Source organism: Heterodontus francisci, chromosome 18, assembly GCF_036365525.1.
Source record: "Heterodontus francisci isolate sHetFra1 chromosome 18, sHetFra1.hap1, whole genome shotgun sequence".
In the NCBI taxonomy this organism is placed as follows: Eukaryota; Metazoa; Chordata; class Chondrichthyes; order Heterodontiformes; family Heterodontidae; genus Heterodontus; species Heterodontus francisci.
The window spans coordinates 49,582,153-49,610,119 of record NC_090388.1 but is presented as its reverse complement, the minus strand read 5'-3'; the positions used below and the strand labels follow the sequence as shown (position 1 = coordinate 49,610,119).

Genomic DNA, 27,967 nt, shown 5'->3' with positions numbered 1-27,967 from the left:
TGGCAGTAGCTCCATGGAGTACAGACTTGCTGTTCTGTCTCAGGAAGACAGCTTTTGTCCTCCTGCCAGTGCCCTTGCTGGGCCTTCTCAGCCCAGAGTTGCTCGAGCTTGTCCTCCATGGCCAACTGCAGTTTCCCCCAGTGAAGGTCAGCAACCTTCCACCGGCCATGCTGGAGCGACTGGGGTAGCACCGCATAGGAGCACTAGGACTGGCAGAAGCACAAAGAAGATGGGGGACTAATGGCATACACAATGGTAATTGGTTGACGTTTGTATGCACAAACTTGTCTCTGGCAAGACGGAATAAAGTGTAGCTAGCTCTCATTGAGTAGAGAGCCTCGGTGATGTCCCTTATGTGACTGTGGATGGCAAATTGTGAAATGTTATCAGACACACAAATTAATTGCCACGGTCACCTTCAGAGCTACTGCAAATGCTGTCCTTGCCCTGCTCTGAGGTTGCAATTGTGGCTGTAGCAGATGGCAGATTTAAGTTGGGGGTGTCCTTTATTGAAATGCAGACATCTCACGCACTGTTCCTAAATTGAGGTTCAGGTAGGAGAATTACTCCTTGAATACCTGGGCAGATATGGCTGCCTGCTGAAAGCCCTTCTTTCCTTTCTCTCTCCCTCCTCTCTCTTCCAACAGCTTGCCCTGCACTGCGTGGCCTCTGTTCATTTTCTATGTCATGCTGTATCCTAAGAGGAATGCCGATTGGTGCACCCATATCTGGGAGCAAGTCAGCAAAAATTCCTGCAGCGCCTGCCATACCACTCCATGTAAGCTTCTGAGACATTGAACAACTATGGAAAGCACTAAACTGTTGCAGAATTGAAGAAACAGCCACAAGAAATCAACAATCCCTCTAAATACTGCTGGGGGAAGGGGGGGGGGGTCCTTTCCTGCAGCTGCTGAGAACATTGTCAGCTGGGCGAGGTTAAGAGGGCACGAGCCGGAGCGTTGAACTCCAAAATGGCACACTGATGTCATGATCTACCTGACCTGCTTACTTCCCTTCACTTCACGCCCTAGCATCCTCACGATATGGGACCTGATGCAATTTGTCCCAAGAGTGTGTGTGTGCCGCAGATGCCATTTTGAAGCTCTAAGTGAAGTCATAGTGCCCAAAAAATGCAAATATTCCAATTTCTCACTTGGTGCCTATAAGATGCTTTTTATTAGCACTGCAAGTGCTGCTGCCTTTGAAGGTGATGGTGAAAACCATCTCATTAAGTGGCTCTTATAATCTCTGGAGGGAGCAGCACTACCTTGTTTATCTTGCAGCAGTCTATGAAGCATTTGTCTTAATTTGTCCTGGTCAGGAGGATTTTTTTTTTTAGAAATTTCTGATGATCTTGTGGAATTTTCTACATTGCTTTCACAGAATCAATTTAAAACCTACTAACTTTATGGGTTACGATTATTAAATAATGGGGATTTAGCTACACAGTTCCTTTTGTGTTCATTTTAGTTATTGGCGTTTGGTTATTAGTGGAGTTGCCAGTATCCGAGTTGCCAGATATCATCTATTCGACAATGAATCCTCACCAATGTCTGCATCTGCACTTTCCATTAGGAGTAATCATTGGCCTTTTCTTTAACGTTGATTTCCCTACCCTTCTTATCCTGGGGACTCATTGGCAGTGCAGCTCCATTGATCTAACTCTTTGCACAGAACAAGAACGGAACACCATATTGCACATTATATCGAACAAATTAAGGCAGAAATTTGATGATATCTGATGCCATTGGGGAACTCTATCTTGCTTATTCAGTTTAGACTTTGTCATAATTTTCCTCTTGAGACGAGTTACAGCAATTTCAGGAAACAACTAAAGGAGTAGGAATATTGCTGACGAACTTTATGCTGAGTGTCAGAGACTAAAATAACTTCTGGCTCAGGTAGTGTCCTGAATCGCAGAAAAATGGGACATGAGTTCCTATTCTTCAGTCCTTTACAGGGTGAGCTCCTGATCTCATTGTACTGCTGGGGAAAATTGCCAAGTGGAAGACAGGCATATCCCCATAGAAGAAAATAAAGCTACCTTTTTCATTTGCTCTAGGAAGTTTTATTCTCTCATTTCATCAAGTTCTTGAGTAGGGTACAGTTGTACAGGCTGAGTTACCTTTCAGTATGTCAGGGTGTTTATTGCCCTGCAGTATACCCTACCTTCATGACCTAGTCATTATTAATGTGAGAATGTTTAGTGCTTGGAAACTGACATCACTTTAGCCCAGTTCTATCCTCACCTCCATGTGTCATTTCTTTGTCTTGGGTATATGTGTTGCATTGTTGCTTTCGAGTGGTATCACCAAAGGGAGTCTTTGGTCCTGTGGAATTGTGAATATTTACTGTTGAGTTTTCCTTTCCTTCCTGACACCGATACCAGCTGATATTACATAATTGCTAGTTAATACTCAGCAGCGATAAAACACCAGGAAAACACATTCCTGATCACTTTTTCCAAGATTAGCTAAAGAGATTGATGTTCAGTGGAGCTGAGGTAATAGTTACAATTCAGGCTTTCAAGTTTTTTTCCATTTTCATAATAAGTTGAACTTGCTTCTGCTCTGATCCTAAACTTTTGAACTTTTTCATGTCCTGAATGAGAGTGGCATGCTACAGGATAACATTTGCACTCTTCTTTTGAGAGAATTTACATCATGCACTCTTGTCAGCAATAATTGTGTTCAAAATGTTACTTTTTGAACTGCAATTTGCATTTTGTCCTTTATTGAGTGTAGTATAAGGATCTGAAAGGGTCAATGTTGAGACAGTGTAAAGAATACCTCCTACCGTGATGATGCAAGAGGTCACGTGAGAGAGACTTGAAGATAGATGCAGTGTGGCTTTGGAGGAGTCACACAGACTGGTGTGAAGCAGTACATAGTTATCATGTAATAAAGGTTAATGTTCTAATTACTCCAGTCTAAGGAATGTCTCTAAGCTAGATTAACTAAGCATATTAAGGTGGCAGTTTATCAAACAAAGATACAACATTGAGAGCCTCTGTTTTTCTTCTTTGTCTCTGGAATGGTGTTCTGAACTTTTTGGCACACTATCTTGTGTAGCTTAGAATGCCAGAATATCATTGACTATTGCAATGAGTCCATGTAGGACTTTGAGATTCTAAATAGTTTGCATATGACATTTGAGCCATCAGATGCAATATTAAATGTTGTTTATTTACTGCTTGTCTCATCAAGAACTATTTGGCAAACTTCTGCATGAAGGACAGAAAAGACTCCTCTGTTGGCAAGTTTGTGTAGTATCAAGCAAAATACAGTGAATGCTTGAAATCTGAAATAAAAACAGTAAATTCTAGAAATACTCTCTAGGACAGCCAACATCTGTGGAGAGAGAAACGAGAGATAATACTTAAGGCTGGTGATGAAAGATCAATAACCTGAAATATTAAGTCTTGTTTCTTTCTCCACAGATGCTGCCTGGCCTGCTGGGCATTTTTAACATTTTTTGTTACTATTTGTGTAATATCTTTTAGGCAATGTTCCGCCATTACTGTGTATTCTTTGCATTGATACATATGCAAATCTGATCAGAGTTTTCCTTGTCCACTATTATAGAGTTAGCTTATTGTATTCCTGCTTAATGAGGAAAACTGATCAGAATTGCGTATATATATTTTTCATTGTGCTCATTTTCTCCATACATTCTGGTTCTCCCCTGTAAAGGGGTGGGGGAGGGGGTAGGTGAAGAGGTTGGGGGTACTCTTCCTAGTACATAACTGGTGATACTTTATTTTGTGGTCACCAGGCATGCAACCAAAATCATTAGTAGTTCACCTATTCTTGTACTCGAGCATGGTAGCTTGGTCTGTCTTTGCCTTTTCCGTCATCCATCCTAATTCCACCAACTTCTTTACAAAGAATCATCTTGCTAGCAAAGTCAATCACTTAGAATTTCCAAATATAAACAGTTTCCTGCTGGGTGATGGTCAGTTTCTTTTGTCTGGCTGATTTTACTTTGTGCTTGTTAATGGACAAAGGCTCTGGCGACTTTGATGTGTATTTTGTTCTGTTGCTTCAGTGTTATGACAGTGGCTTGCATACTGTTGTCTGTCTCAAAAGGTGATTTCAGTGTAGTGACCCACAATGTTGTAAACCCAATCATAATACTGTTCTTACTTACAATGGATAATATACAGTTCATTTGGAGATGCTTCCTCTTGATAGTCATTTGGGTGTAAGTAGCTCTGATGAATAGATGTTCCATCACACTTTGAAGAATAAAGTTTATATATTTAATCGCTATCTGATTTGTGATGGATCACTTTAATTTGGTTCTTGTTGGATTCCTTTTCGGTTATATGGGCAAAGTAAAGAGAGGGAGCATAAACAAATGTTTGGATATTTTGCTCAAACAATGACAAGGGCATTGCAGTAGTGGCAATTTGAGAAGTTGGATGCTTAGTATAGTCATTCTGTATGATTGTTTTCTTGGGCTATTTTAATTCCCCAGCAGGTACATTTGCAACGTTCTATATTAATCATTCTGAAAGAGCCATAGTTGTATCCTTTCTCCTCCACACCCCGCAAAAGCATATGTTTCAAGTCGAGTAAATGTTATACCTGGCAAATGGTGAAATTTGAATTCAATTAATAAATCTGGAATTAAAAAGCTAGTCTAGTGTGCCCATGAAACCATTGTCAATTGTTGTAAAAACCCATCTGGTTCACTAATGTCCTTTAGGGATGGAAATCTGCCATCCTTACCTGGTCTGGCCTACATGTGACTTCAGACCCACAACAATGGGGTTGACTCTTAAAATGCTCTGAAATGGCCACTCAGTTCAAGGGCAATTCGGGATGGGGCAATAAATGCTGGTCTAGTCAGCGACGCCCACATCCCATGAATGAATAAAAAAAAAATAGGATTGTAATGGCTGTTTGGAAAGAAGGGATGTAGCTTTAAAATAAAAGCAGGGATTACTGGAATTACATCAGTCAGTCAACACCTGTAAAGTGCGAAGACAGGTTATTAATCTTAAGTGTTGTAACCCTCTATTAGGGTCCTTCATTCAAATGCAAAGTCTAAGTAGGGGATGGTGTCTGGAAATTTCAGACATCGTTTTCTTCCAACAGTGGTGAAAAGTCATTTGGCCTCCGCCAATGATTTCATAACAAATTACATTTTCATTTATTCTTCTGACAAACCTATAGGATAGAATGGAAAAGCTTAAAATTCAGCAACCACATCTCTCCCCTGAGTATTTTCAAACTTTTACACATGGGAGCATGTGATAAAAGTCCTTTGTATTTACAGTGTAAAACCATTTGTCACACGTTAGTCTCTATTAAAAAGCCATGAATCTGCCTTGAACACAGTGGGAATTCTCTTATATGTAGTTGCCTATTTTCCTAGCCATTGAGAATCATGAAATTTTTATATATGTTAAATATTTTTGGGCTTTTTTTGTCTCACTTAATCCCATCTTTCTCTCTAATATCCTTTCTGTATGTGATTGTACATTGAATTAAATATTCCAACTCTCATTTCATGGTTTGGACTCGGTGTGTCTCAGTGAGTTATATACAGCACAGAAACAGGCCCTTCGGCCCATCGTGTCTGTGCCGGCCATCAAGCATCTAACTATTCTCATCCCATTTTCCAGCACTTGGTCCGTAGCCTTGTATGCTATGGCGTTTCAAGTGCTCATCTAAATACTTCTTAAATGTTGTGAGGGTTCCTGCCTCTACCACCTCTTCAGGCAGTGCATTCCAGATTCCAGCCACCCTCTGAGTGAAATGTTTTTCCTCATATCCCCTCTAAACCTCCTGCCCTTTACCTTAAATCTGTGCCCTCTGGGTTATTGACCCCTCCGCTAAGGGAAAAAGTTTCTTCCTATCTAACCTACTTTTGTATACCTCCATCATGTGCCCTCTCAGCCATCTATGCTCTAAGGAAAACAACCCTAGCCTTTTCAGTCTCTCTTCATAGCTGAAACGCTCCAGCCCAGGCACCATCCTGGTGACTCTCCTCTGCATCCTCTCAAGTGCAATCACATCCTTCCTATAGTGTAGTGCCTAGAACTGTACACAGTACTCCAGCTGTGGTCTAACTAGCGTTAGGATCCTTCAATTTGATTGAACATTGTGATGGAATCTGTGGTTGCAAAACTTGTTTTTATTTAGGCTCTAACTGTGAGGAACTGGAACTGAAACAGAATCTGAAATTGAAATAAAAACTGAAGCTGGAAAAACAACTTCAGGTTTCCCTTTCATCAGAATTGAGAAAAGTTAGAAATGTAATAGGTTTTCACAGTGAAAGGGGGAGGAAAAACAAAAAGAAGGTCTGTGATTGGGTGGAGGGCAGGAGAGATAAATGACAAGAGGTTTCATTATGTAAAGCCAAAGCGATTGGTAATGGGACAAGTAAAGAAACAGAAGATGTGTCTAGAAGAGATGTGAATGACAGGATAGCAGCCGTCCGAATACAAAGTAAAGGGATTAAGAAGGAAACAAGAGGAGAGAAAACCAAACTAACAAAAAACAAAATGGGACCAGAGATTATGGTCTAAAAATGTTGAACTCAGTGAGTCCATAAGGTTGTAAAGTGCCCAGTCAAAAGATGAGGTGCTGTTCCTCGAGTTTGTGTTGAGCTTCATTAGAGCACTGCAGCAGGCCAAGGTCAGAGTGGGAGCAAGGTCAAGAATTAAAATGACTGGCGACCTGAGGCTCGGGGTCATACTTGTGGATTGACTGAGGTGTTACACAAAGTGGTCACCCAGTCTGCATTTTGTCTCCCCATTGTAAAGGAAGCCACATCGTAAGCAGTGAATATAGTGTACTAAATTGAAAGTACAAGTAAATTGCTGGCCAGAATTTTACTGGCAAGAGTGAAGCCTGATATTGGGACAAAACACGTGGCCTGAGCCTCTGCTGGAGGGCAGCAGCACTGTGGAGGCTATTTTATTAGCAGCAGCCAATTAAGGATGGTTGCCCGCCTCGCCGAGCTGCCAGCACAATCAGAGGGTCTGCAGCCTTGGCAGTGCCATCAATAGTGGTAGTGCTGAAAGGGGAAAGAAAAGGCGCCTACACACTGAAGTTCTCTTGCAGGTAAGTTGGAACTTTCATATTGCAGGGGTAACCTCTCCAGGGGTGGCAGGTACCAGTTGAATCTTCCTCCACCATACTCACAGGCAGTTCATTCCAGATCCTAACCACCCACTGTGCTAAAAAGTTTTTCCTCATGTCGCCTCTGGTTTTTTTGCTATTCACCTTAAGTCAGTGTGCTTTGGTTCCTTTTTTTTTCATTCATGGGATGTGGGCATCGCTGGCCAGGACAGCATTTATTGCCCATCCCTAATTGCCCTTGAGAAGGTGGTGGTGAGCTGCCTTCTTGAACCGCTGCAGTCCATGTGGGGTAGGTACACCCACAGTGCTATTAGGAAGGGAGTTCCAGGATTTTGACCCAGTGACAGTGAAGGAACGACGATATAGTTCCAAGTCAGGATGGTTTGTGACTTGGAGGGGAACTTGCAGGTGGTGGTGTTCCCATGTATTTGCTGCCCTTGTCCTTCTGGTTGGTAGAGGTTGTGGATTTGGAAGGTGCTGTCTGAGGAGCCTTGGTGCGTTGCTGCAGTGCATCTTGTAGATGGTACACACTGCTGCCACTGTGCGTTGGTGGTGAAGGGAGTGAATGTTTATGGATGGGGTGCCAATCAAGCGGGCTGCTTTGTCCTGGATGGTGTCGAGCTTCTTGAGTGTTGTTGGAGCTGCACCCATCCAGGCAAGTGGAGAGTATTCCATCACACTCCTGACTTCTACCTTGTAGATGGTGGACAGGCTTTGGGGAGTCAGGAGGTGAGTTACTCACTGCAGGATTCCTAGCCTCTGACCTGCTGTTATAGCCATGGTATTTATATGGCTACTCCAGTTCAGTTTCTGGTCAGTGGTAGCCCCTAGGATGTTGATAGTGGGGAATTCGGCGATGGTAATGCCATTGAGCGTCAAGGGGAGATGGTTAGATTCTCTCTTGTTGGAGCTGGTCATTGTCTGGCACTTGTGTGGCACGAATGTTACTTGCCACTTATCAGCCCAAGCCTGGATATGGTCCCGGTCTTGCTGCATTTCTACACGGACTGCTTCAGTATGTGAGGAGTCACAAATGGTGCTGAACATTGTGCAATCATCAGTGAACATCCCCACTTCTGACCTTATGATTGAAGGAAGGTCGTTGATGAAGCAGCTGAAGATGTTTGGGCCTAGGACACTGCCTTGAGGAACTCCTGCAGTGATGTCCTGAAGCTCAGATGATTGACCTCCACCAACCACAACCACCTTCCACCAACGGGAACAGTTTCCCTACTCTTTCCAGACCCCTCATGATTTTGAACACTACTATCAAATCTCCTGTCAACCTTCTCTAAGGAGAGCAGCTCCAGTTTCTCCAGTCTTTCCTCTTAACTGAAGACCCTCATCCCCAGAACCATTCTCAAATCTTTTCTGCATCCTCTCCAATGTCTTCAAATCCTTCCTAAAGTGTAGTGCCCAGATTGGACACAATATTACTGTTGAGGCTGAATCAGTGTCTTACAAAGGTTCACCATAATGTCCTTGCTTTTGTACTCTACGGGCTGAATTTTACTGGCACAGTAGAAGTCCCGTTGCCGGGGCCGTAAACAGGAGGTGACTCCACTTTCGCATATGGCGCAATTTGGGGTCACATTTTGCTGGCTGCAGCCAATTAAGTGGATGCCGCAGGGGCTGCTGTCCCATCAAGGATGACTGCCTGCCCCCAAGTGCTGCTGGCCCAATCTGAGGGCCAGCGGTTCAACAGCACCACCGGTGGTCATTGCTGAAGCTGCAGCAAGAGGGCACCTCATTGACTGGGTGTCCTTAAAGAGTGGTAAGTTGGGCTGGGGGTAGCTGGGGCCTGGCAGGCAGGCCCTGGCAATTGAAGGAATGGGATGGGGTCACTGAGGGCAGGTGGTGCTGTTGCCATGGGAGTGGCCATTGCCGCTAGGAGGCCCCTCCGTGGGCCATGGAGTGCCCAAAAAGGAGCCCCCCCCCCCCCCCCCCCCCCCGCCCCAAGAGCCCACTGGGACTGGGAGGCCACCCCACAACTTTCTGACTCAGAGGTGAGAATGCTACCAACTGACCTAAGACTAATATAGCATGGACTTACCACAATTACCTAGGCTGTGTCAATGTGTTTTGGGAATGAATGATTCTGGAATGACCCTTATTCATCCTTACAGTCCAGTTATTTCCAAGGTATTGAGTAACCTTCCTGTTTTTGCACTAGCTATTCAGAAGCAGTAAAGTTATTTGCATTGAAAGATAGGATCTCACAGGTGATCTACCAATTCCTCTTCCCTTTTGACTGGTACTATTGTTCACCATTGATGAACGAAGAAGCAGATAGAAGACAATAAATAACTTTCTCAAGGACTATGTCTGGGACTGCGTGATATATTCAACTGTGGTGCCAGATGTACCGATTCCTTTTTCATTGCTTTGTAGGCCTATCTACCATCTTAGTTTCATACTGAAATGAACATACCAACCTTTTTAGAACTTTCTGTTCTGAAGGATTATTAAATGTGAGGATAATTATACAACGTACAACAGTTTTTTTGCAAACGCATAGCAGTATGTCTGTGCCAAGAAGTAATGATTGACAGCAAATCAAACATTATAATCACTACTGCACTGTGAACAGAGCAATTCTAAAACATAAATCAACTTTTTTTGGTTGTACTTTTTCCCCTACCTTTGAATTTTATTTTGCAGAGTGTTACTTACATTGTTGGGCAGACATACTTGCAGGAGTTACTTAACCCAACAATTTCAAGGAGTTGTACCTACACCACATGGACTGTGGCATTTCAAGAAGGCAGCTCACCACCATCTTCTCAAGGGCAATAAATGCTGGCTTTGGCAGCCATGTCCACATCCTATGCATGATTTAAAAAAAAAACTGTGACAGTGCAGCACTCTCTTCGCTGATCTGAATAGTCAAGCGTATCTTCTTATCTCTGGAGTAAGGCTTGAACCCAAGACTTTCTGACTCATTGGTAAGTGCACAGCCACTGAGCTAAGTCGGGTGCCTGGAGCACAGTTCCTAATGTTTGCCACGGTTCCACTGCAGCGTAAATACAATTTGATTCGCCCATCACTATTACACAGCAAGTTGCCTGAAGCATTGTATCACAGGACTGACCAGTTGAAAATAAAATGCACTTTACTGATGCTAAAAGTGTGTCTTGCAGATGAAATATTTTATACTATTTACGAAACTACTTAAAATACAAGTCATTTCTTGCTGAAGTTGCATTAAAAGTTTTTCCATGTTGGAATCTCCAGTAACCAGTACAGGAACAAGTGATTGCCCAATCTTATGCCTCTAATTTCTAGTCCCCATGTGAAAGGGCTTCATAAACAGCCTGCTGGACATGAAAGTTTACAGCACTGAAGCAGACCATTCAGCCCATTATCCTAGAAGAATCCATAACTAATCTTACTCTGCTCTCTATAGCCCACTATCTTTCTCTGCTTCAAATATTTATCCAAATTCCTCATAAGATTTGATGGTCAGCCATTCCCTGTGACAAAGCATTCCAAGCTCCAACAACTCTGTGCAAAGAAATTTCTCCTAATCTCTTTTCCTTACTCTGAGTGACAATGACAAGGATTATTAATTTAAAATAAAACTTGCCAACTGCAGGTAAGTCCTTTAGTGAAACAGACTTTTCATAATTTTAAAAATCATAGTGCACAGAAAGGCATGGGGAAATTTCACAATCAACAACAACTTTGGCTGGACTTTACCAGCGCTTTGGAGATGGACTGGGAGGCGGGAGGGCCCGTAAAAGGTGTGGGAAGGCGGGTGGGTGGGTTGGCGAGTCCATTGTCTTCCTGTCACAATGCCATCTTGCCAACAGCCCTCCTGCCCAGAAACCAGGGGTGATGGGTGAATGGGATTTGATGCAACTTGAAACACAAGTAGAAGAGTTTTGGATTACCTCCGGTTAACGGAAGGTAGAATGTAGGAAGTCAGCCAGGAGTGCGTTAGAATAGTCAAGTCTCAATGTAAAAACAAAAGGCATGAATGAGGGTTTCAGCAGCCAATGAGCTGAGGGAGGGGGTGGAGTCCGGCAGTTATGGAGGTGAAAATAGGTGGTCTTGGTGCTGGTTCAGATATGTGGTCAGCAGCTCAATCTGGGGTGATATATGACATCAGGGTTGTGAACAGTCTTCAGCCAAAGACAGTTGTCAGGAAAGGGTTAGAATCAATGGCTAGGGAGCAGAGATTGTGGCGGGGACCAAAGAAAATGGCTTTGGTCTTACTAATATTTAGTTGCAGGAAATTTCTGCTCATCCGGTATTGGATGTCGGAAAAGCAGTGTGACAATTGGGAGGGGTTGAAAGAGGCGGTGATGAGGTAGAGCTGGATGTCGGCAGGTTACATGTGAAATCGGAAATAAAAACAAGAAATGCTGGAACCACTCAGCAGGTCTGGCAGCGTCTGTGGAAAGAGAAGCAGAGTTAACGTTTCGGGTCAGTGACCCTTCTTCGGAACTGACAAATATTAAAAATATTTGAAATGTGAAAACTGATGCTGTTTTTTCAGATGATGTCGCCGAGGGGCAGCATGTCGATAATAGGAGGGAGCCAAAGATAGTTAACCACAGGTAACGGTGTGGGAGGAGGAAGAGAAACCATTGCAGGTGATTCTCTGGCTACAATTAGATAGATAAGAATGGAACCAGGTGATTGCAGTCCCACGCAGCTGGATGACTGTGGAGAGGCTTTGGATGATGGTACGGCCAAAGGCTGCAGACAGGTTGAAAAAGATGAGGGATCCTTTATCTTTGTCACAAGATGAATACAATGTCATTTGTGACTTTGACAAAAAGCCATTTTGATACTGTACCAGAGACAGAAACCTGATTTGAAGGATTCAAAGATGGGCACAGGTTTGGGAGGCCACAGTAGAGGCTATCCTCTAGCTCAGGGGTGTCCAATCTTTTTGCCACATTACAATTTTTGCCCTACATAGGGGGCCGAAGAGCAAATTTCGGAAAGATAAAAGCGTTAAAAATTGGCTGCATTTGCTGTCAATGCAACCACTAGGAGGCGCTGTACTGCCGCATGCGCAAATGCAGCCTGTTCCACTAAAACGTTTCCATCTGAGAGGTTCAGGCAGCTGCCAGGACTAAAGATGGCACTGGTCAATTAATCACAGAAAAGCAACTTAAACTCATGGCAGCACACAATGGAAGTGTTGGACAGTTGGAGAACGTATAAACTCTCATCGGAAGTACAGCATCTCTGACAGTGCTGCACACCCTCCGTAATTCTGAGGTTTCAGTGTCTCCGCTGTCTCCGGCCACTCGCTCCCCTTCCCCCCCCATCCCTCCAGACGCTAGCTCTCAGCCATGTGCTCCTACATTGCCCCGTTGCCCCTTGCGGCCCCTGCCTTGCTTCTTTGGGCGGTGCGGGAGGGAAGTGGGGAGCGAGTGGCCGGAGGAAGTGGGGAGTGAGTGGCCGGAGACACTGAAGGTCGTTGGGGTGGGGGGTGGGGGGAAGTGAGTTGCCGGAGAGAGCCGGGGGAAGCGGGGAGCGAGTGGCCAGAGAGGTGGGGGGGGGGGGGGGTGGTGGAGTGGGGAATGAGCAGCCGGGGAGAGCGGGGAGCGAGTGGCCAGAGAGAGTGGGGGTAAGTGGGGACGGGAAGCGGGGAGCAAGTGCCCCGCAATCAGTGGCCGGGGGGTGGGGAGGAGGAGAGCGTTTTCTGCGCATGTGCCAGTTAGTCCTGCCACGGCAAGACGTACCGCCCTCAGCACCTGCCGCCACCAAGCTCTCCAACCTCTCCACCCCACCCCCACCCCCTGCTCTCCACCCTACCCCACCCCCCCATCCAGTTGCTCCCTACAGGTTCAGAGCCCCCCATCCAGCCGCTCACTCCCGTACTTCTCAACTGTATGGCGGGTATTCAAGGTGTCTATTCCCTGCCTTTTGCTTACACCTCTTCAGGCAGTTGTGATTTTAACTCTTTCCTTACCCCCCCCCCCCCCCCCCCCCCCCCGCCCAAGGACCACTGTTGACATATCTGAAGTACAGTTGCAAAGTAGGGAACAACATCAACAAAGTAACCTCAACAATTCTGTTTAATTATTGATCAGTTTTATGAAGTACACGAGGCATTAGAGGCACTGCTGTGCATGGATACACGAGTGTTGTGTCTCCAGCATTCCTGTGAAACAGACAGGCCGAGTCTCTGCTATGCAGAACTGAAGAGATTGTTCCTGGAGGGCCTTGCGGTGAATGAACGTTTGGCTCTCTATTCCACTACTGTATTGTCCATGTGAAGAAGGCAAAGTCACCAGTGTCTGGGCTGCAGATGATTCATCCCAATGTCCACTTCATCCATGAATGCAAGGTTCCTTTCCACATCGTGACAAGCTCTGCAGCATGAACCGGTTGCTCAGCACATCCTTGTGTTTTGTCCTGCACTGCCTCCGCTGCTTGAATGCCATCCTTGAGTCTCAAGGATTGTTTTCTCGAGTGCGTGTTTTACATGAAAAGAAGTAAAAGGCATTTTAGTATAGTGCGCTGGACTGGAGCACATGTACTACCTGCACACAGCCCCAGAAAATGGAAAGGGATTTTAATGCAGTGCACTGGCCTGGAAATGGGATGCATCTCAGAGCAAACAGCAAATCAACTTACTTTCAAGCAATCTCCTCTTTCCAATAAAAATGAAGAAAACTGAAATCTCCAAAATGACTATGGCTGCAAGAAAACTCTCTTTCCAATAAAATCGCAGGAGAACGCTCCTCTTTCCAAGAAAATGCCAGAAAATACGACGACTACGACCACAATGAGACCTCTCCTCCTTCTGCTTTCGGAAACTCGCGCCGAAGATTGACGCATGCGTGAATACCTGATGGTGTTGCAGTACGCGTAAAGCGCGTGCGCGGAGGCCAACCAGGCGCATTACACAATGACGTTTTCTGTGCATGTGCCAACCAGTCCTGCCAAGGTGGGTCGCTGCAAACTTGTAGAGAGCAGGAGCCCATTCGCGCATGTCCACAGCTTGGCGCAGTCTGATCACGTCAGACTCCCCACTCTCCTCCCTTCCCCCCCCCCACCACCACAAATGCAGCAGGGGCAGCTGATCCCAGGGTGCCTGCGGCGCATTTCACCAATCATCACTAACCCCGCCTGGGCAGCCCCTGTCAATCACAGAGTGACCAGTGACAGACAGGAGGTCCCACGCCCAGCCGACACAGATCCCGCCTACCCTCTCTGCCTGACGTACAGGGAGCTGTCAATCAGAGCCGAGCCGCGGGCAGATTGGCGGGCCAGATGGAAACCTTCGGTGGGCCAGATTCTGGCCCGGGGGTCGAATGTCGGACAACTCTGCTCCAGCTTGTGCTTAGCATTTCCATGACTTACTTCCATTTTAGCTGCTTCACTACCCAGCTGATTTGCCTTTGTTTTCTTATTCTTTGCTGATGTCTTCATAGTTGTTGCCTTTTCCTGTTTTTCATATATAGTTAATCAAACTAGTTGACCTATTTTGGATTTCTATTATCATAGGAATAAATTGTTGATTTTTTTCCCAGAAATGTAGCAAAAATTATTTGCCAATACTTTCTCCCTTGACAATTCAGTACCTCTTCATGACTCACTTTTTCAACCTCGCTGTCACTATTCCTCAAATCATTGCTACTTTCCTCCCCAAAGAAGTCACTGCTCACTTTCCCAATGTCCTTAATTGTTCTTACTGATCCTTCCAAATCCTGACAAACCTAGCATTCCCCTGCTCAAACAGAGCCTCTGTTACTCTGACAAATATAAAGCATTTTCTGACTGTGATGGATTATTTTTGGATACTTTTTTGCTGGCCACAGCACACACATGGCTCAATTGTTTCCTGCTTGCTGGTTCTGTAGGCTCCAGAGAATTCGCATTCCAGGCTGGTTAATACATACACTTCAGGATAAAATAGCCATTGAAAACCTGGGTATGTGTGGATTCAGTATTTCAAATGGATCAATGGGTAAAACAAATTAATTCAAATATAAACATCCAGTGTAGCTGCTTAAGGTACTTGTTTGCCAGCTGTATTTGTGTGAGAAAACACCATTTTATATCTAGTTATTAGCGATACAGAGTTGGATTTATTCTACCAATCGGTGTGTTGGCAATGGGATGGGTTTTCATTACTTCTGCGGGGCACATTTACAGTGATAAAACCGGTGGCCATTGTTTTATGTAGCTGGAAGGAAGGGAAATCAAGTTGTGCTGATTAAAGGGCAACATACTTCCCATGAATTCTGTAGTACACCATTGGCAGTGGAAGAATGATTGAAGGAGGAGCTGAATCAGGTGTTCAGCAGAAGGAGCTCCCAGGTTTTCAGATTCATTCATGAATGTTTTAATCACTGAAGTGAGGGCTAGAAGGGATGGACTCCTGAGGATTGAGAACAGAAAGACCCATAAGGGGGTGGTACAAAAGGTATGGAGGGAGCTTGCAGAGGAAGCCAGTGTAATCACAAAAACTCCACAACAACAGTGCAGGAAGAAGTTTAATGACCTGACCAGATCAGCTAAGTTAAGTAAAGCCAGTATTACCTATGCATATCTGGTATGAATGATGGACATGTGCTGCTTCCTCCTTACTGATCATGTCTTCTCTGCATCATTAAAGGGTGAAAGGAAACCTACACTATTCACAAACAACCCCTGGAATCAGCACCACACCTTGTTGACTCCAGACTTTTGTTTAAACTTCCATTGCCTGCCACAAGAGGTTGTGTTAGTCTTGAAGGAGAGGTGTTTAAAAGAGGCTGTATCTTGGAAGCATTATAATCATGAAGTAGATAGAGCCAAGGGGGTGAAGTGTAATTGCCACTATGATTCCTTCACTGTGTTTTGCCCTTGAAAAGCAAAAGGTTGAACACAAACTTCCTGAAAGGGCAGTGGAACAGATTCAACAGTAACCTTCAAAAAGGGTATTGTCTAAATACTTGAAGGGAACATTTTGCAAAGTTATGGGGAAAGAGCAGGGTAGTGGGACTAATTGTATAGGTCTGTCAAAGAGACAGCACTGACATGATAGACTGAATGGCCTCCTCCTGTGCTATATCATTCCTCTGTGGTGGGATGGTGTGTTCTATTCCAGCAAGCCAGTTGGTGAAGGACAGAACTGGAGCCAATCTTTACACACTTTTATATTTATTTAGAGTTACACCTTACAAATAGACATCTCCTAACCTAAGAACCACACTTTTAGTCTGTGCATTTATAGGGGTTCAAGTGAATCTCCAGTTAATGCCCACTACCTGCATACAATTAAACAAAATTTTTATACAATTAACAGATTTCCTTCTCTCTTAAATAAAAACTAAAGTTAATATGTACAACCAAAATTTCAAAACAAATTACATCAGAAAATCTCCCTATTCTGGACAAATCATTACATTGTGAGATGGGCCCTCAAGAACCCCTAACAATTTATTCATACATGCATTTCTTTTTGTAAAACAATCTGAAGGTTGATGACTTTCGTCCACCATTTAATTTTAGAGATTTCCGTTCTCACCAGTATTTGTTTCAAGCCAGCAAGGTCAATCCTTAACTTCTCACTCTCACTTTTTGTAGTGTGCACATTATCCTACAATGAACGATTATCTGCATAATATTCAATGGGTATGCTATTTTCAGTATCCCCTTGTACAGAATCTCACAAAAATATTTGACAAGAGTCCCATATACACTGCATCCACAAGAGCCAGTGTTTCAGCAGCTAAAGTACTTTTATCAATCCTTTTATTTTCTTAGCATCCCAAGCTAAAGGACAGCATTTCCCAATTTCATCCATAAGAAATATTATGAAACCAAACATCAGGAAGATTAGCACATGAAGCATTGTTGAAATGACTAGATTCATGTTCTTTGGGTCACCCAATGATGGAAACTCAAGTACGTATTTCTCCAAATTTTTAAAAATGTTTTACTTGCCCTTAAAATATTCTTTACTTTAGGGTGTTTCAAGTCTAATACATCAAAATTAGCATCTGGGCTAGTCTGAGTGCCCAACCAGTTCAACTGACCAATCAGGCTTCAGTCAAAAGCATGAGGTGATAGCCAAAGTTCTAATTTTTGCATTCCGTACACCATCAACATTCTATGTTAGCAATCTGTCGAGATTGTAATTATGCTGAAGTTTTTACTTTTCATTATTTCATATTGAGAGGACCTAGTGCAGTTAACCAGAATGGGAGTAATATTCTATAAGTAGGATTGATTTAAAGTTATTCCAGATGACTTTGCTTCTATTGTTACAGAAGTGCTTTCATTTTTAATTTTTTTTTTGTGTTAAACTTGTGTTAAAACTGAAAAGATTCCATGGATGTGTTTTTTTTTTACCAAGTTCCACGAAAGGACACTTGAGATGCTGTTTGAAAAACAGCTGTGCTAGAAGTCTTGTGCTTTGGGCTCAGTAAACAACAGAACCCTTGGTGACCTGGGGGAAAATGATTACAGCAAAGCCACATGTCAAGGTTTATGGAGGTCAGGAGGTTGACTGTCTGGGGTTAGGACATTGTTTTCAGTTTAGTTGGGTGTGAACTGCTTGAAGACGGTTGGTATTTTCCTGCCAAGGGTAAAAGAAGCCACCCAGCTCACCACCTACTCCAAATCTTTGAAGAAATCCTGCAAAGATCCAGTGTGGGAGAGCTAAAATCCCTGGTACTGAATAGCTCACGCGAAGTTGGAAAAAATCCTGCAACTCAAGTGTGTGCTGGCGGAAAACCCTGATGCCACTTGTCTCCTGGAAAGCCTACTAGGATAATTCTTGACACCCCCAGAATGGACGGCTTCTGAAATGATCCCAATGGCCCGTCTCCATATACCTGGACGTCGGACCAAAAAAAGGGACAAGTGACATTCTTCCATAACTTCTCTTTTTTTTCATCAAGAATTAGCAGCTGTTTGGCCAAAGTATTCTTTTTTGTCTTTTTTTTTTGTAACAGACCTCTGCAGAGAGAATTTCTGTCTTTTTTGTGTGTGTAATTGGGGAATTTAAAAAGGAAATTTTCATATTTTAATCTGTTAATACTTTGCTTTGTTACTGGTTAAGTCTGGTTTTGTAATAAACTGATAATTTTGTTGTTTATTGAAGAAACCTGGTTGGTGTATTTTATTCTGGGATAAAAAAATAGAGTGTATGATTGGCTGTACCAGTAACCGGGTAAACATTGAAATATATGTTGTGACCTGTGAAGAAGTATCAGTAGCAGATACCCCAAATTACAAAGGAAGGCATTTACTTATTGAAATACTTATAAATGTGGTGTGTGAAGTTTGTTTTTTTTGTTACACAGTCCTCTTTGATGGTGAAATTGTTGAGGTTAAAAGTCTCAAACTCCTCCCAGTTGCAATGGGTTGGATCTCCCACACCTTTATCAAAAATCAATATCTTCTTTGCTCATTTCTCCAAGCACTGCTGACCTGGATGTCCTGAATAAGGCGATCCCCGTTGATCATGCAGGTCTTCTACCTCTCTGCACACCTCAACTTTCAAAACAGATTCAAGTCTTCGCTGTCCTTTGTGGTCTCAGGCTTCCGGGAGCAGATGTCCTCTCTCTCTCGGCTGCAACTGCTGGGTTCCCTTCTTACAGCCTGTCTGCCTTCAGCAAATCTGTTATATTTATGTGGACTCAAAAGTCAATAGCTTATTATCCTGTTCCAATATGCAAAGTCCAGAAGTCTGGTTTCACAGAGCCACTTGGGCCTTCCATTGCTCCCTGGTGTTAACAGCTGCTTGTTATATTTGCATCTTCCGATTCATTGACCCCTTGTTTACAACCCAAAATTCTGGGAGGGTGAAACGCATTGTTCTTCAGGTTTTACCCCTGCAGTCACTTTTTTTTAAAGTCTTTGCTCTGTGTTCTCTATTGCCCTGGTAACCAAGACAGCTGTCTTGCCCTTTTGCAGAGTGGATGTGAGGTCACCTGACCTTCTGGACACCATCTTAAACTTTTAAAAATCACAGGTTTTAAAACATGTTGCAAAGCCCAGTGTTCATAACAATCAGCTAAAATTTTATGCAGCATTTTATCAGTCACTGCATGATTCCTTTCAGCTGTGATATTCATGACCACAATGTTCATGCTTTCACACATGTCTCTGAACGAGTTATCATTCAGAAACTTTGCTGCTGCCCAAGTCTGACCCCTATCCCTTTCTCCATGATTTTGTCTATAGTTGCACTTTTTGTCCTTACTCAGTATTATTGCAGAAAGACTAAATCTGGTCGCCAGGTCTGCAAGATGTATAATGAAATTATTACAGTCTTTTGCCCTATCCCTTTAAATCCATGGCAATTATCTAATTGAAGTCACGTGCCAGTGGATAGCTCAGTCGGACATGGCAGCATCCTCTGATACTTTTTGTAGATTCCACCCTTCTCACTAATCTCTTCAGTTAGCCTCGTATACTCTTCATCAATCACACCTGCATCATTTAGCAGGATGTTTAACCTTTGATGATAAGGGAAAGCAAATTGTCTATGTAACTTTTAAGACAATTTTTTTTTTCTCTCTAATTCTTATCACCTGATGCTTTTAATACTTGTCCAACATTCTGATGAGAAACATCAAGTTTTGGTAAGGGAATATAATAATGTTCTGATGGGGTAAGCACACGCTACATTTTTGCCTTATTCATAGAGGGTTTACTCAGTATAAGTATTTCACTGGAGACTACATCAGTACTTATAAAATGGCTTACTGCAGCTATTTTACATGGAATTACAACTCTCTCTTTTGTGACTTCAACGTCTTGTCATCATCAAACTTAAAGCAAGTAGTACTTTTATATTCCTTAACCTTGTGGCAATCCTCACTACTTAGTGAATCAGGGTACAGTTTTAACCAATCTCTTCCACATACCAGGCTGGATTTTACCTTAGGCGGGCGGGACTTCGCCACCAATGTAAAAGTGGGCTTTAATAGTCCCGTCGCAGGATTTTTACCCGCTTGAGGGAGGAGGTCCTGCCTCAGTGAGCTGCCGGCCAATCAGCGGACTGGCAGCTCTTAGTCCCAGCAGCACCACCGGGAGCAGTGGCCACTGCTGGGACAGCAGCCCAGCCTACGCCGTGGAGACAGGAGTGCAGGTAAGTTGGGCTTGCCTCGCCGGGGGGTGGGGAGGATGGTGATCGGAGGTGGGGGCAGCTCTCAATCGGCCTGACTTCCATGGCACCCCCCAGCTTGCGGACAGGCTGGTAGCTATTGCTGGGCGGCCTTTCACGTCCCCAGCATACCCGCTTGCCATGGGTAAAATTCCCATGGAGGTGGGCGAGGGCCCTTAAGTAGTCACTTAAGGGCCTTAATTGGCCTCGGGTGGGCAGGCCATTACCTTCCCCCCCTTGCTCAACCACCCTAAAGTGGCCGGTGGCGGGAGCGGGGCAGGAAGGCCTCCCGGAGCCTCCCGCTGAATTTTACGCCGCCTCCTTCCAACCCACTGAAGTTGAAGTGCAAGCACTATCTGGCACTGCACATTTAAATGAGTCCATGACTAACTCATTCATTGCAGGACTAAAACTCCTTGTGACCAGTATAACTTATTCGGATTCATCGTTATCATCCGCTTCCTCAGAATTCTTTGTGTCGTGTCATTTCGAGGATCCTGCCTTTCTGCTTTGGACATATTAACCTTTTGTTTGGCACCTTAGCGAAAGCCTTTTAGAAATCCAAGTAAAGTACATCTACTGGTTCCCCTTTATGTACTCTACTAGTTAAATCCACAAAATCTCTACTTAATTTGTCAAACACGACGCCTCTTTAGTAAAACCATGTTGACTTTGTCTGATCATGCTATAATTTTCTAAATGTATTGTTAAGACTTCATTAATAATACACTCTAGCATTTTCCCAACTACTTATGTCATGTAGTTCCCTGTTTGCTCTCTCCTTCCTTTTTGAATAGCAGTGTTACCTTTGCTAACTTCCAATCCATTGGGACTGTTCTACAATCTAGGGAATTTTGGAAAATCATAACCAACGAATCCACGATCTCTTTAGCTACCTCTTTCAGAACCCTAGGGTGTAAGCAAACAAGTCCTGGGGATTTGTTGACCTTTAGTCCCTTACTTTTTCTCTGCTGTTATCAAGTACCTTAAGTTCCTCATTCTTATTGGCCCCTTGGTTACCCTCTATTTCTGATGTGTAATTTGTGTCGTCTTCTGTGAAGACAGAGACAAAATGTTTGCTCAACGTCTCTGCCATTTCCTCATTTCCCACGATAATTTCTCCTGTCTCTGCCTCTAAGGGAGCACCATTTACTTTAGCTACTCCTTTTTATACACTTGTAAAAATGCTTACAATCTGTTTTTATATTCCTAGCTAGTTTACTCTCATTCTCTTTTTTTCCTTTTTATCAACCATCTGGTCACCCTTTGTTGATTTCCAAAACACTCCCAATCCTCAGGCTTACTGCTATTCTTTGCAACATTATAATCCTCTTCTTTTAATCTACTACTATCCTGAACTTCTCTAGTAAGTCATGGATGGATCTTTCTTGCTGAGTTTTTTTTTAACGGAATGTATTTTTGTACATCGAAGTGCACTGCCATCTTCAGTGAGCAACTGACCCAACATCCAGTAGCTTCGAGAGAAGAGCAATTTTTTGATAAGCTGAACAGCAGAGAAAGCTAATTAAGAACTTCTAGATATGTAAACTCTGTGAGATAGGTATCACTATGTTGCAAACAAGTATCTTTTATGATGTTTCACTCTAAATTTTTCTAATGCAATATCTTTCATTTCTTTGTCCTCCTCTTATATCACGGGAAGAAAGGAATTCCATTTCCCCAGAAGAAGATCTAAATTAGTCCAGTGCCAACTTTAAACATCAAGAGAACTCTTACGTGAAAGTCCAGAATGTTTAGCAACAAAATTGATGCCCCAGTAATGTTCTACAAACGTGCAAATGCTTCAGCAACAGTGGCATTCTCCATGTGATATCTGTCTCAGAGATACCACTATGTTGCTCATATCACTTGTATAAAGGCAGTGTTTCCTAACATAAGTATCAGTGGTCTGCATGATTGTTTCTGTATGTAAAGTTATACGCAATCAGTTGAAGATGGTTTTATTTCAAGTGGTGTGGTACAATAATTCAATTGTTTGATTTTTTTCTATACCAAGAGAAAGCCAAATTTGATCTGGGTACAGTTGGAAATGCACATGACATGGGAGTCATTGGGGGAAATTGCAGGGCTGTTTAGCTACCCCCCAACTGCCTCCATATGTGGCGGTCGGGTGTCAAGACTGGTAGCCTTTTGAAGATAAGACTTTTGGTGGCCATTTCTTGCAGTAGGGTTGTAGCAGCAAACTACATCATTGTATGTTAACTCATTTTTGTGCCTCAAATGCGCCCGTTTTACATTGTATAATCCCCTCTCCTGTTTAACACCTGTTTAACCTGTTCTTGCTGACTAGCAAAACACCTCCAATGGAGATGCCTGGTCTCTACTAGAACGAGCGGGGAGCTGGATCCAGGAGACCAGCTCCCGCAGCCTGAAGCTGACTTGGCGCCGCCGGGCTGAGGCCTTCAGGATCAGCATCATCAGTGGCCGGAGCCGCTACGGGGTCGTGCTGGAGCCGGAGCCGCGGTGCCCAGAGTGGGGCGACGATGAGCGCGTGGCCTTCCTGTTCTCGGACTGGGGATGGTCCACATGTGGATGGCTCCTCATGCAAGCAATTACACCTCCTTGCACCACCCCCCCCCCCAACCACCCCCCTTCTCGCACCTCCTTTCTCCCCCCCTCGCACCCTCCCCCTCCCCCGTTCCCTCTCCCTCTATGCAATCGCACAGTTTACTTGTTAGGGCCCCTGCTCAGGCATAGGAGCTAATAACCCCACTGCATTGTGGGTGTCTCAGGAGAGACTAAGGCTAAGGGAGTAAACCCTAACAGAACATCCGGAGCGCAATCCCTAAGGTTGGCATGTTTCTGGCAGTTCCTGCAGCCATACTGGTGCCAAATGTCGTGCTCTGCACTCCTTTGGACCCTACTAGGAAGGCCCAGAGGGGGTTTTTGACGCTTGAGCAACTCACAACCTCCATACATTCCACCCAGGCATGCGCCATGGAGAGGTCACTCCATAGTCGCCTCACAGCGACTGAAACAACATGGAAGGCAGCAGTTACGGGTTTTAAGCCCAGTTCAATTGGTGTAGAGATTGGGCGCCATGGGTTGCCTTTGTCGGTGGGAGAGGTCATTGCATTTCACTGGGCAGCTACCGCCCGCTTCAAACCGGGCAGCCCCCGGTCAGAAAGGTTCTGTCCCACCACAGTCCACCTGCTTCAATGGGTGCATGGAGCTCAGAGTGATTGCCTGGCAAGTGGACTGTAACAGCGCACCAAACAGCATGACAAAAAAAGGAAAGAAGGTACCAGCCCTTTGTTTTGCAAGCTGGAACGTCAGAACTATGTGTCCTGGCCTGTCGGAAGACCTTACACAAATCGACGACTCTCTGAAGACCACCATCATTAACAATGAGCTCAGTAGACTCAATGTGGACATTGCAGCACTTCAGGAAACACGCCTCCTTGCGAGCGGATCTCTAACAGAGCAAGACTACACCTTCTTCTGGCAGGGTAGGGATCCCGAAGAGCCAAGACAGCATGGAGTGGGCTTCGCCATCAGAAACTTTGCTCAGCATGATAGAGCCACCTTCAAATGGCTCGAACGCATACTGTCCATCGGACTGCTCACCGTCTCAGGTCCAGTACACCTACTCAGCATCTATGCTCCAACACTCTGCTCCCCACCTGAAGCTAAAGACCAGTTCTACGAGGAACTCCATAATATCATAAGTAGCATTCCTAATACCGAACATTTGTTCCTGCTGGGGGACTTTAATGCCAGGGTTGAGCCGACCATGACTCATGGCCCTCCTGGCTCGAGCGCTATGGCACTGGAAGGATGAATGAGAATGGACAGAGACTGCTGAAGTTGTGTACCTATCACAACCTCTGCATCCACCAACTTGTTCTTTTAAACTAAACCCTGTCACCAGGTTTCATGGAGGCACCCAAGATCACGCCATTGGCACCAGCTGGACCTCATCATCGCAAGGCGAGCCTCCATAAACAATGTTCAAATCGCACGCAGCTTCCACAGTGCAGACAGCGATACTGACCACTTCCTGGTGTACAGCAAAGTTAGACTCAAGCCAAAGAAGTTACATCACTCCAAGCAGAATGGCCACCCGCGCATCAACACTAACAGAATTTCTTACCCACACCTGTCGCAAAAGTTTCTTAATTCACTTGAAAAAGCCCTTCAAAACACTCCTGCAGGGGATGCAGAGACCAGGTGGGCCCACATCAGAGACGCCATCTATGACTCAGCAATGACTGCCTTTGCCAAAAGTGAGAAGCAGAATGCAGACTTGTTTCAATCTCACTCTGAAGAGATAGAACCAGTCATAACCACTAAGCGCACTGCACTGTTGAACTACTTAACATCCTTAGCACTTAAAGTCACCAGAAGCACCGCGCAAAGAACAGCCAGGCGCTGTGCAAAGGACTACTGGCAACACCTATGCAGTCGTATTCAGCTGGCCTCCGACACCGGAAACATCAGAGGAGAGCTTTTGGGCCAACCATCAAGAAGATCGCCCCCCTCAAGTCTAAATCAGGGGAAACGAACACTGACCAATGCAAGCAAATGGCCCGCTGGGTGGAGCACTACCGAGAACTGTACTCCAGGGAAAATGATGTCACTGATACCGCCCTCAATGCAGCCCAGTCTCTGCCAGTCATGGATGAGCTGGACGAACAGCCAACAAAATCGGAACTCAGTGATGCCATTGATTCTCTAGCCAGTGGTAAAGCCCCTGGAAAGGATGGCATTATCCCTGAAATAATCAAGAGTGCCAAGCCTGCTATACTCTCAGCACTCCATGAACTGCTTTGCCTGTGCTGGGATGAGGGAGCAGTACCACAGGACCTGCGCGATGCCAATATCATCACCCTCTATAAGGACAAGGGTGATCGCGGTGACTGCAACAACTACCATGGAATTTCCCTACTCAGCATAGTGGGGAAAGCCTTCACTCGAGTCATTTTAAACAGACTCCAGAAGCTGGCTGAGCGTGTCTACCCTGAGGCACAGTGCGGCTTTCGAGCAGAGAGATCCACCATTGACAAGCTGTTCTCCCTTCACCAGCTACAGGAGAAATGCTGCGGACAACAGATGCCCCTCTATGTTGCTTTCATAGATCTCACCAAAGCCTTTGACCTCATCAGCAGACGTGGTCTCTTCAGACTACTAGAAAAGATCGGATGTCCACCAAAGCTACTAAGTATCATCACCTCATTCCATGACAATATGAAAGGCACAATTCAGCATAGAGGTTGCTCATCAGACCCCTTTCCTATCCTGAGTGGTGTGAAACAGGGCTGTGTTCTCGCACCTACACTGTTTGGGATCATCTCCTCCCTGCTGCTCTCATTTGCATTTAAATCTTCAGAAGAAGAAATTTTCCTCGACACAAGATCAGGGGGCAGGTTGTTCAACCTTGCCCGTCTTAGAGCAAAGACCAAAGTATGAAAGGTCCTCATCAGGGAACTCCTCTTTGCTGACGATGCTGCATTAACATCCCACACAGAAGAGTGTCTGCAGAGGACTCATAGACAGGTTTGCGGCTGCCTGCAATGAATTTGGCCTAAGCATCAGCCTCACGAAAATGAACATCATGGGACAGGACGTCAGAAATGCTCCATCCATCAATATCGGCGACCATGCTCTGGAAGTGGTTCAAGAGGTCACCTACCTAGGCTCAACTATCACTAGTAACCTGTCTCGATGCAGAAATCAACAAGCGCGTGGGAAAGGTATCCGCTGCTATGTCCAGACTGGCAAAGAGAGTGTGGGGAAAGTGGCACGCTGACACAGAACTCAAATGTCCAAGTGTATCAAGCCCGTGTCCTCAGCACCTTGCTCTACGGCAGCGAGGCCTGGACAACATATGTCAGCCGAGAGTGACGTCTCAATTCATTCCATCTTCGCTGCCTCTGGCATCAGGTGGCAGGACCGTATCTGCAACACAGAAGTCCTCGAGGCGGCCAACATCCCCAGCATATACACCCAACTGAGCCAGTGGCGCTTGAGATGGCTTCGCCATGTGAGCCGCATGGAAGATGACAGGATACCCAAGGACACATTGTACAGCGAGCTTGTCACTGTTATCAGACCCACCGGCCGTCCATGTCTCCACTTTAAAGACGTCTGCAAATGCGACATAAAGTCCTGACATTGACCACAAGTCGTGGGAGTCAGTTGCCAGTGATCGCCAGAGCTGGCGGACAGCTATAAAGGCGGGGCTAAAGAGAGGCGAGTCAAAGAGACTTAGCAGTTGGCAGGAAAAGAGACAGAAATGTAAGGAGAGAGCCAACTGTTTAACAGCCCCGACAACCAATTTTATCTGCAGCACCTGTGCAGGAGTCTGTCACTCTAAAATTGGCCTTTATAGCCACTCCAGGGGCTGCTCCAGACACCACTGACCACCTCTAGGCGCTTACCCATCGTCTGTCGAGACAAGGAGGCCAAAGAAAATCTCCTCTCCTAATCAGAAAAATCACATTCTCTGACTTACCATGAGCTGCACTATGGTATAAATGATAAATCTTGCAAAGTGTATGGACCTCATCTTCCATTAGAATGTATCTCTTTCAATTGGATTTTCATGACTTAAGTTGTTAGCAGAAGTGATCAGGATCTGGTTCAGTTAACAAATATGTGCTTGTTACCAATACTAGTCAGGAACAAGGACCAAGCTATTATGATACCAAATAGTTGATACTTTGTTAAAAGTGGTTTCATGACCATGTTGCATTCAAACCAAAAGCTTCTATCTAACAATTAATATAACAGTAAACACGTTTAAACAATATAAAAGGATTCCTAAAATACGTAACGTACAGGACTGCCCATACTTTAGTTGCGTTCTATTACTTAACCCAGTAGTCTCATCCAGCGTTTACACTAACCTAGGGCAGTGGAGTTGCGGCTGCATCTGGATGAACATGCAGTGTCTGTGAGCAATACCATGCAAGATGCATTAGTTTGTGTTGAATTTTGTGAAAGTAAAACCTAAGATGAATATTTGTGTCAAAAACAAGAAATGCTGGAATCACTCAGCATCCACAGATGCTGCCAGACCTGCTGAGTGATTCCAGCATTTCTTGTTTTTGTTTCAGATTTCCAGCATCCGCAGTATTTTGCTTATATGAATATTTGTGTGTTTGTTTCAGGATCCTGGCAGCAACCATTGGCAAGAAAGTGATGAATTGAATTTTGCAGAAATGTGGAACTCGGAGGTGAGATGGGCCACAGTATAAATACAAACGTACAAATTAGGAGCAGGAGTAGGCCACTCGGCCCCTCAAGCCTGCTCCACCATTCAACAAGATCATGGCAGATCTGATTGTAACCTTAACTACCAGCTGCCTACCTCCCAATAATCTTTCACCCCCTTGCTTATCAAGAATTTATCTACCTCTGCCTTTAAAATATTCAAAGACTCTGCTTCCACCTTCTTTTGAGGGAGTTCCAAAGTCTCACGACCCTCTGCGAGAAAAAATTTCTCCTCATCTCAGTCTTAAATGGGTGATCCTTATTTTTAAACAGGGACCCCTAGTTCTAGATTCACCCACAAGAGGAAACATCCTTTCCACATCCACCCTGCCAAGACCCCTCAGGATCTTATCTTTCAATCATGTCACCTCTTAGTCTATAAATAGAATGGTTGGCTGGAAGACTGATCTACTCAAATGGTGCAAATGCTAATAGTAAACCAGAGATGTTAAGCTTAAAATAATCACATCTTTTGATCTGCAAGATCATGTAACAGCCACACATGACTTCAGTTAACTTCTAGATATGAGAGTATATATTCTGAGAGTTTGATGGAGGCAAATTC

General features: G+C 44.5%; 1 protein-coding gene across 3 annotated transcripts in view; it reads left to right on the top strand.

Annotated features, from left to right (window-relative positions):
- Positions 1-27,967, top strand: part of b4galnt3b (beta-1,4-N-acetyl-galactosaminyl transferase 3b) — a 264,672-nt gene that overhangs the window by 91,247 nt on the left and 145,458 nt on the right. For 2 of the 3 annotated variants that reach the window (XR_010976873.1, XM_068050685.1), the window contains exon 3: positions 27,300-27,365. The exons of the other annotated variant lie outside the window; for it this stretch is intronic. Coding sequence is in view for 1 of the 2 variants with exons in the window: in XM_068050685.1 (XP_067906786.1) it covers positions 27,300-27,365 (66 nt within the window). In the remaining variant the exon portion in view is untranslated. The remainder of the gene's footprint in view (positions 1-27,299; positions 27,366-27,967) is intronic. 3 annotated transcript variants of the gene reach the window in all.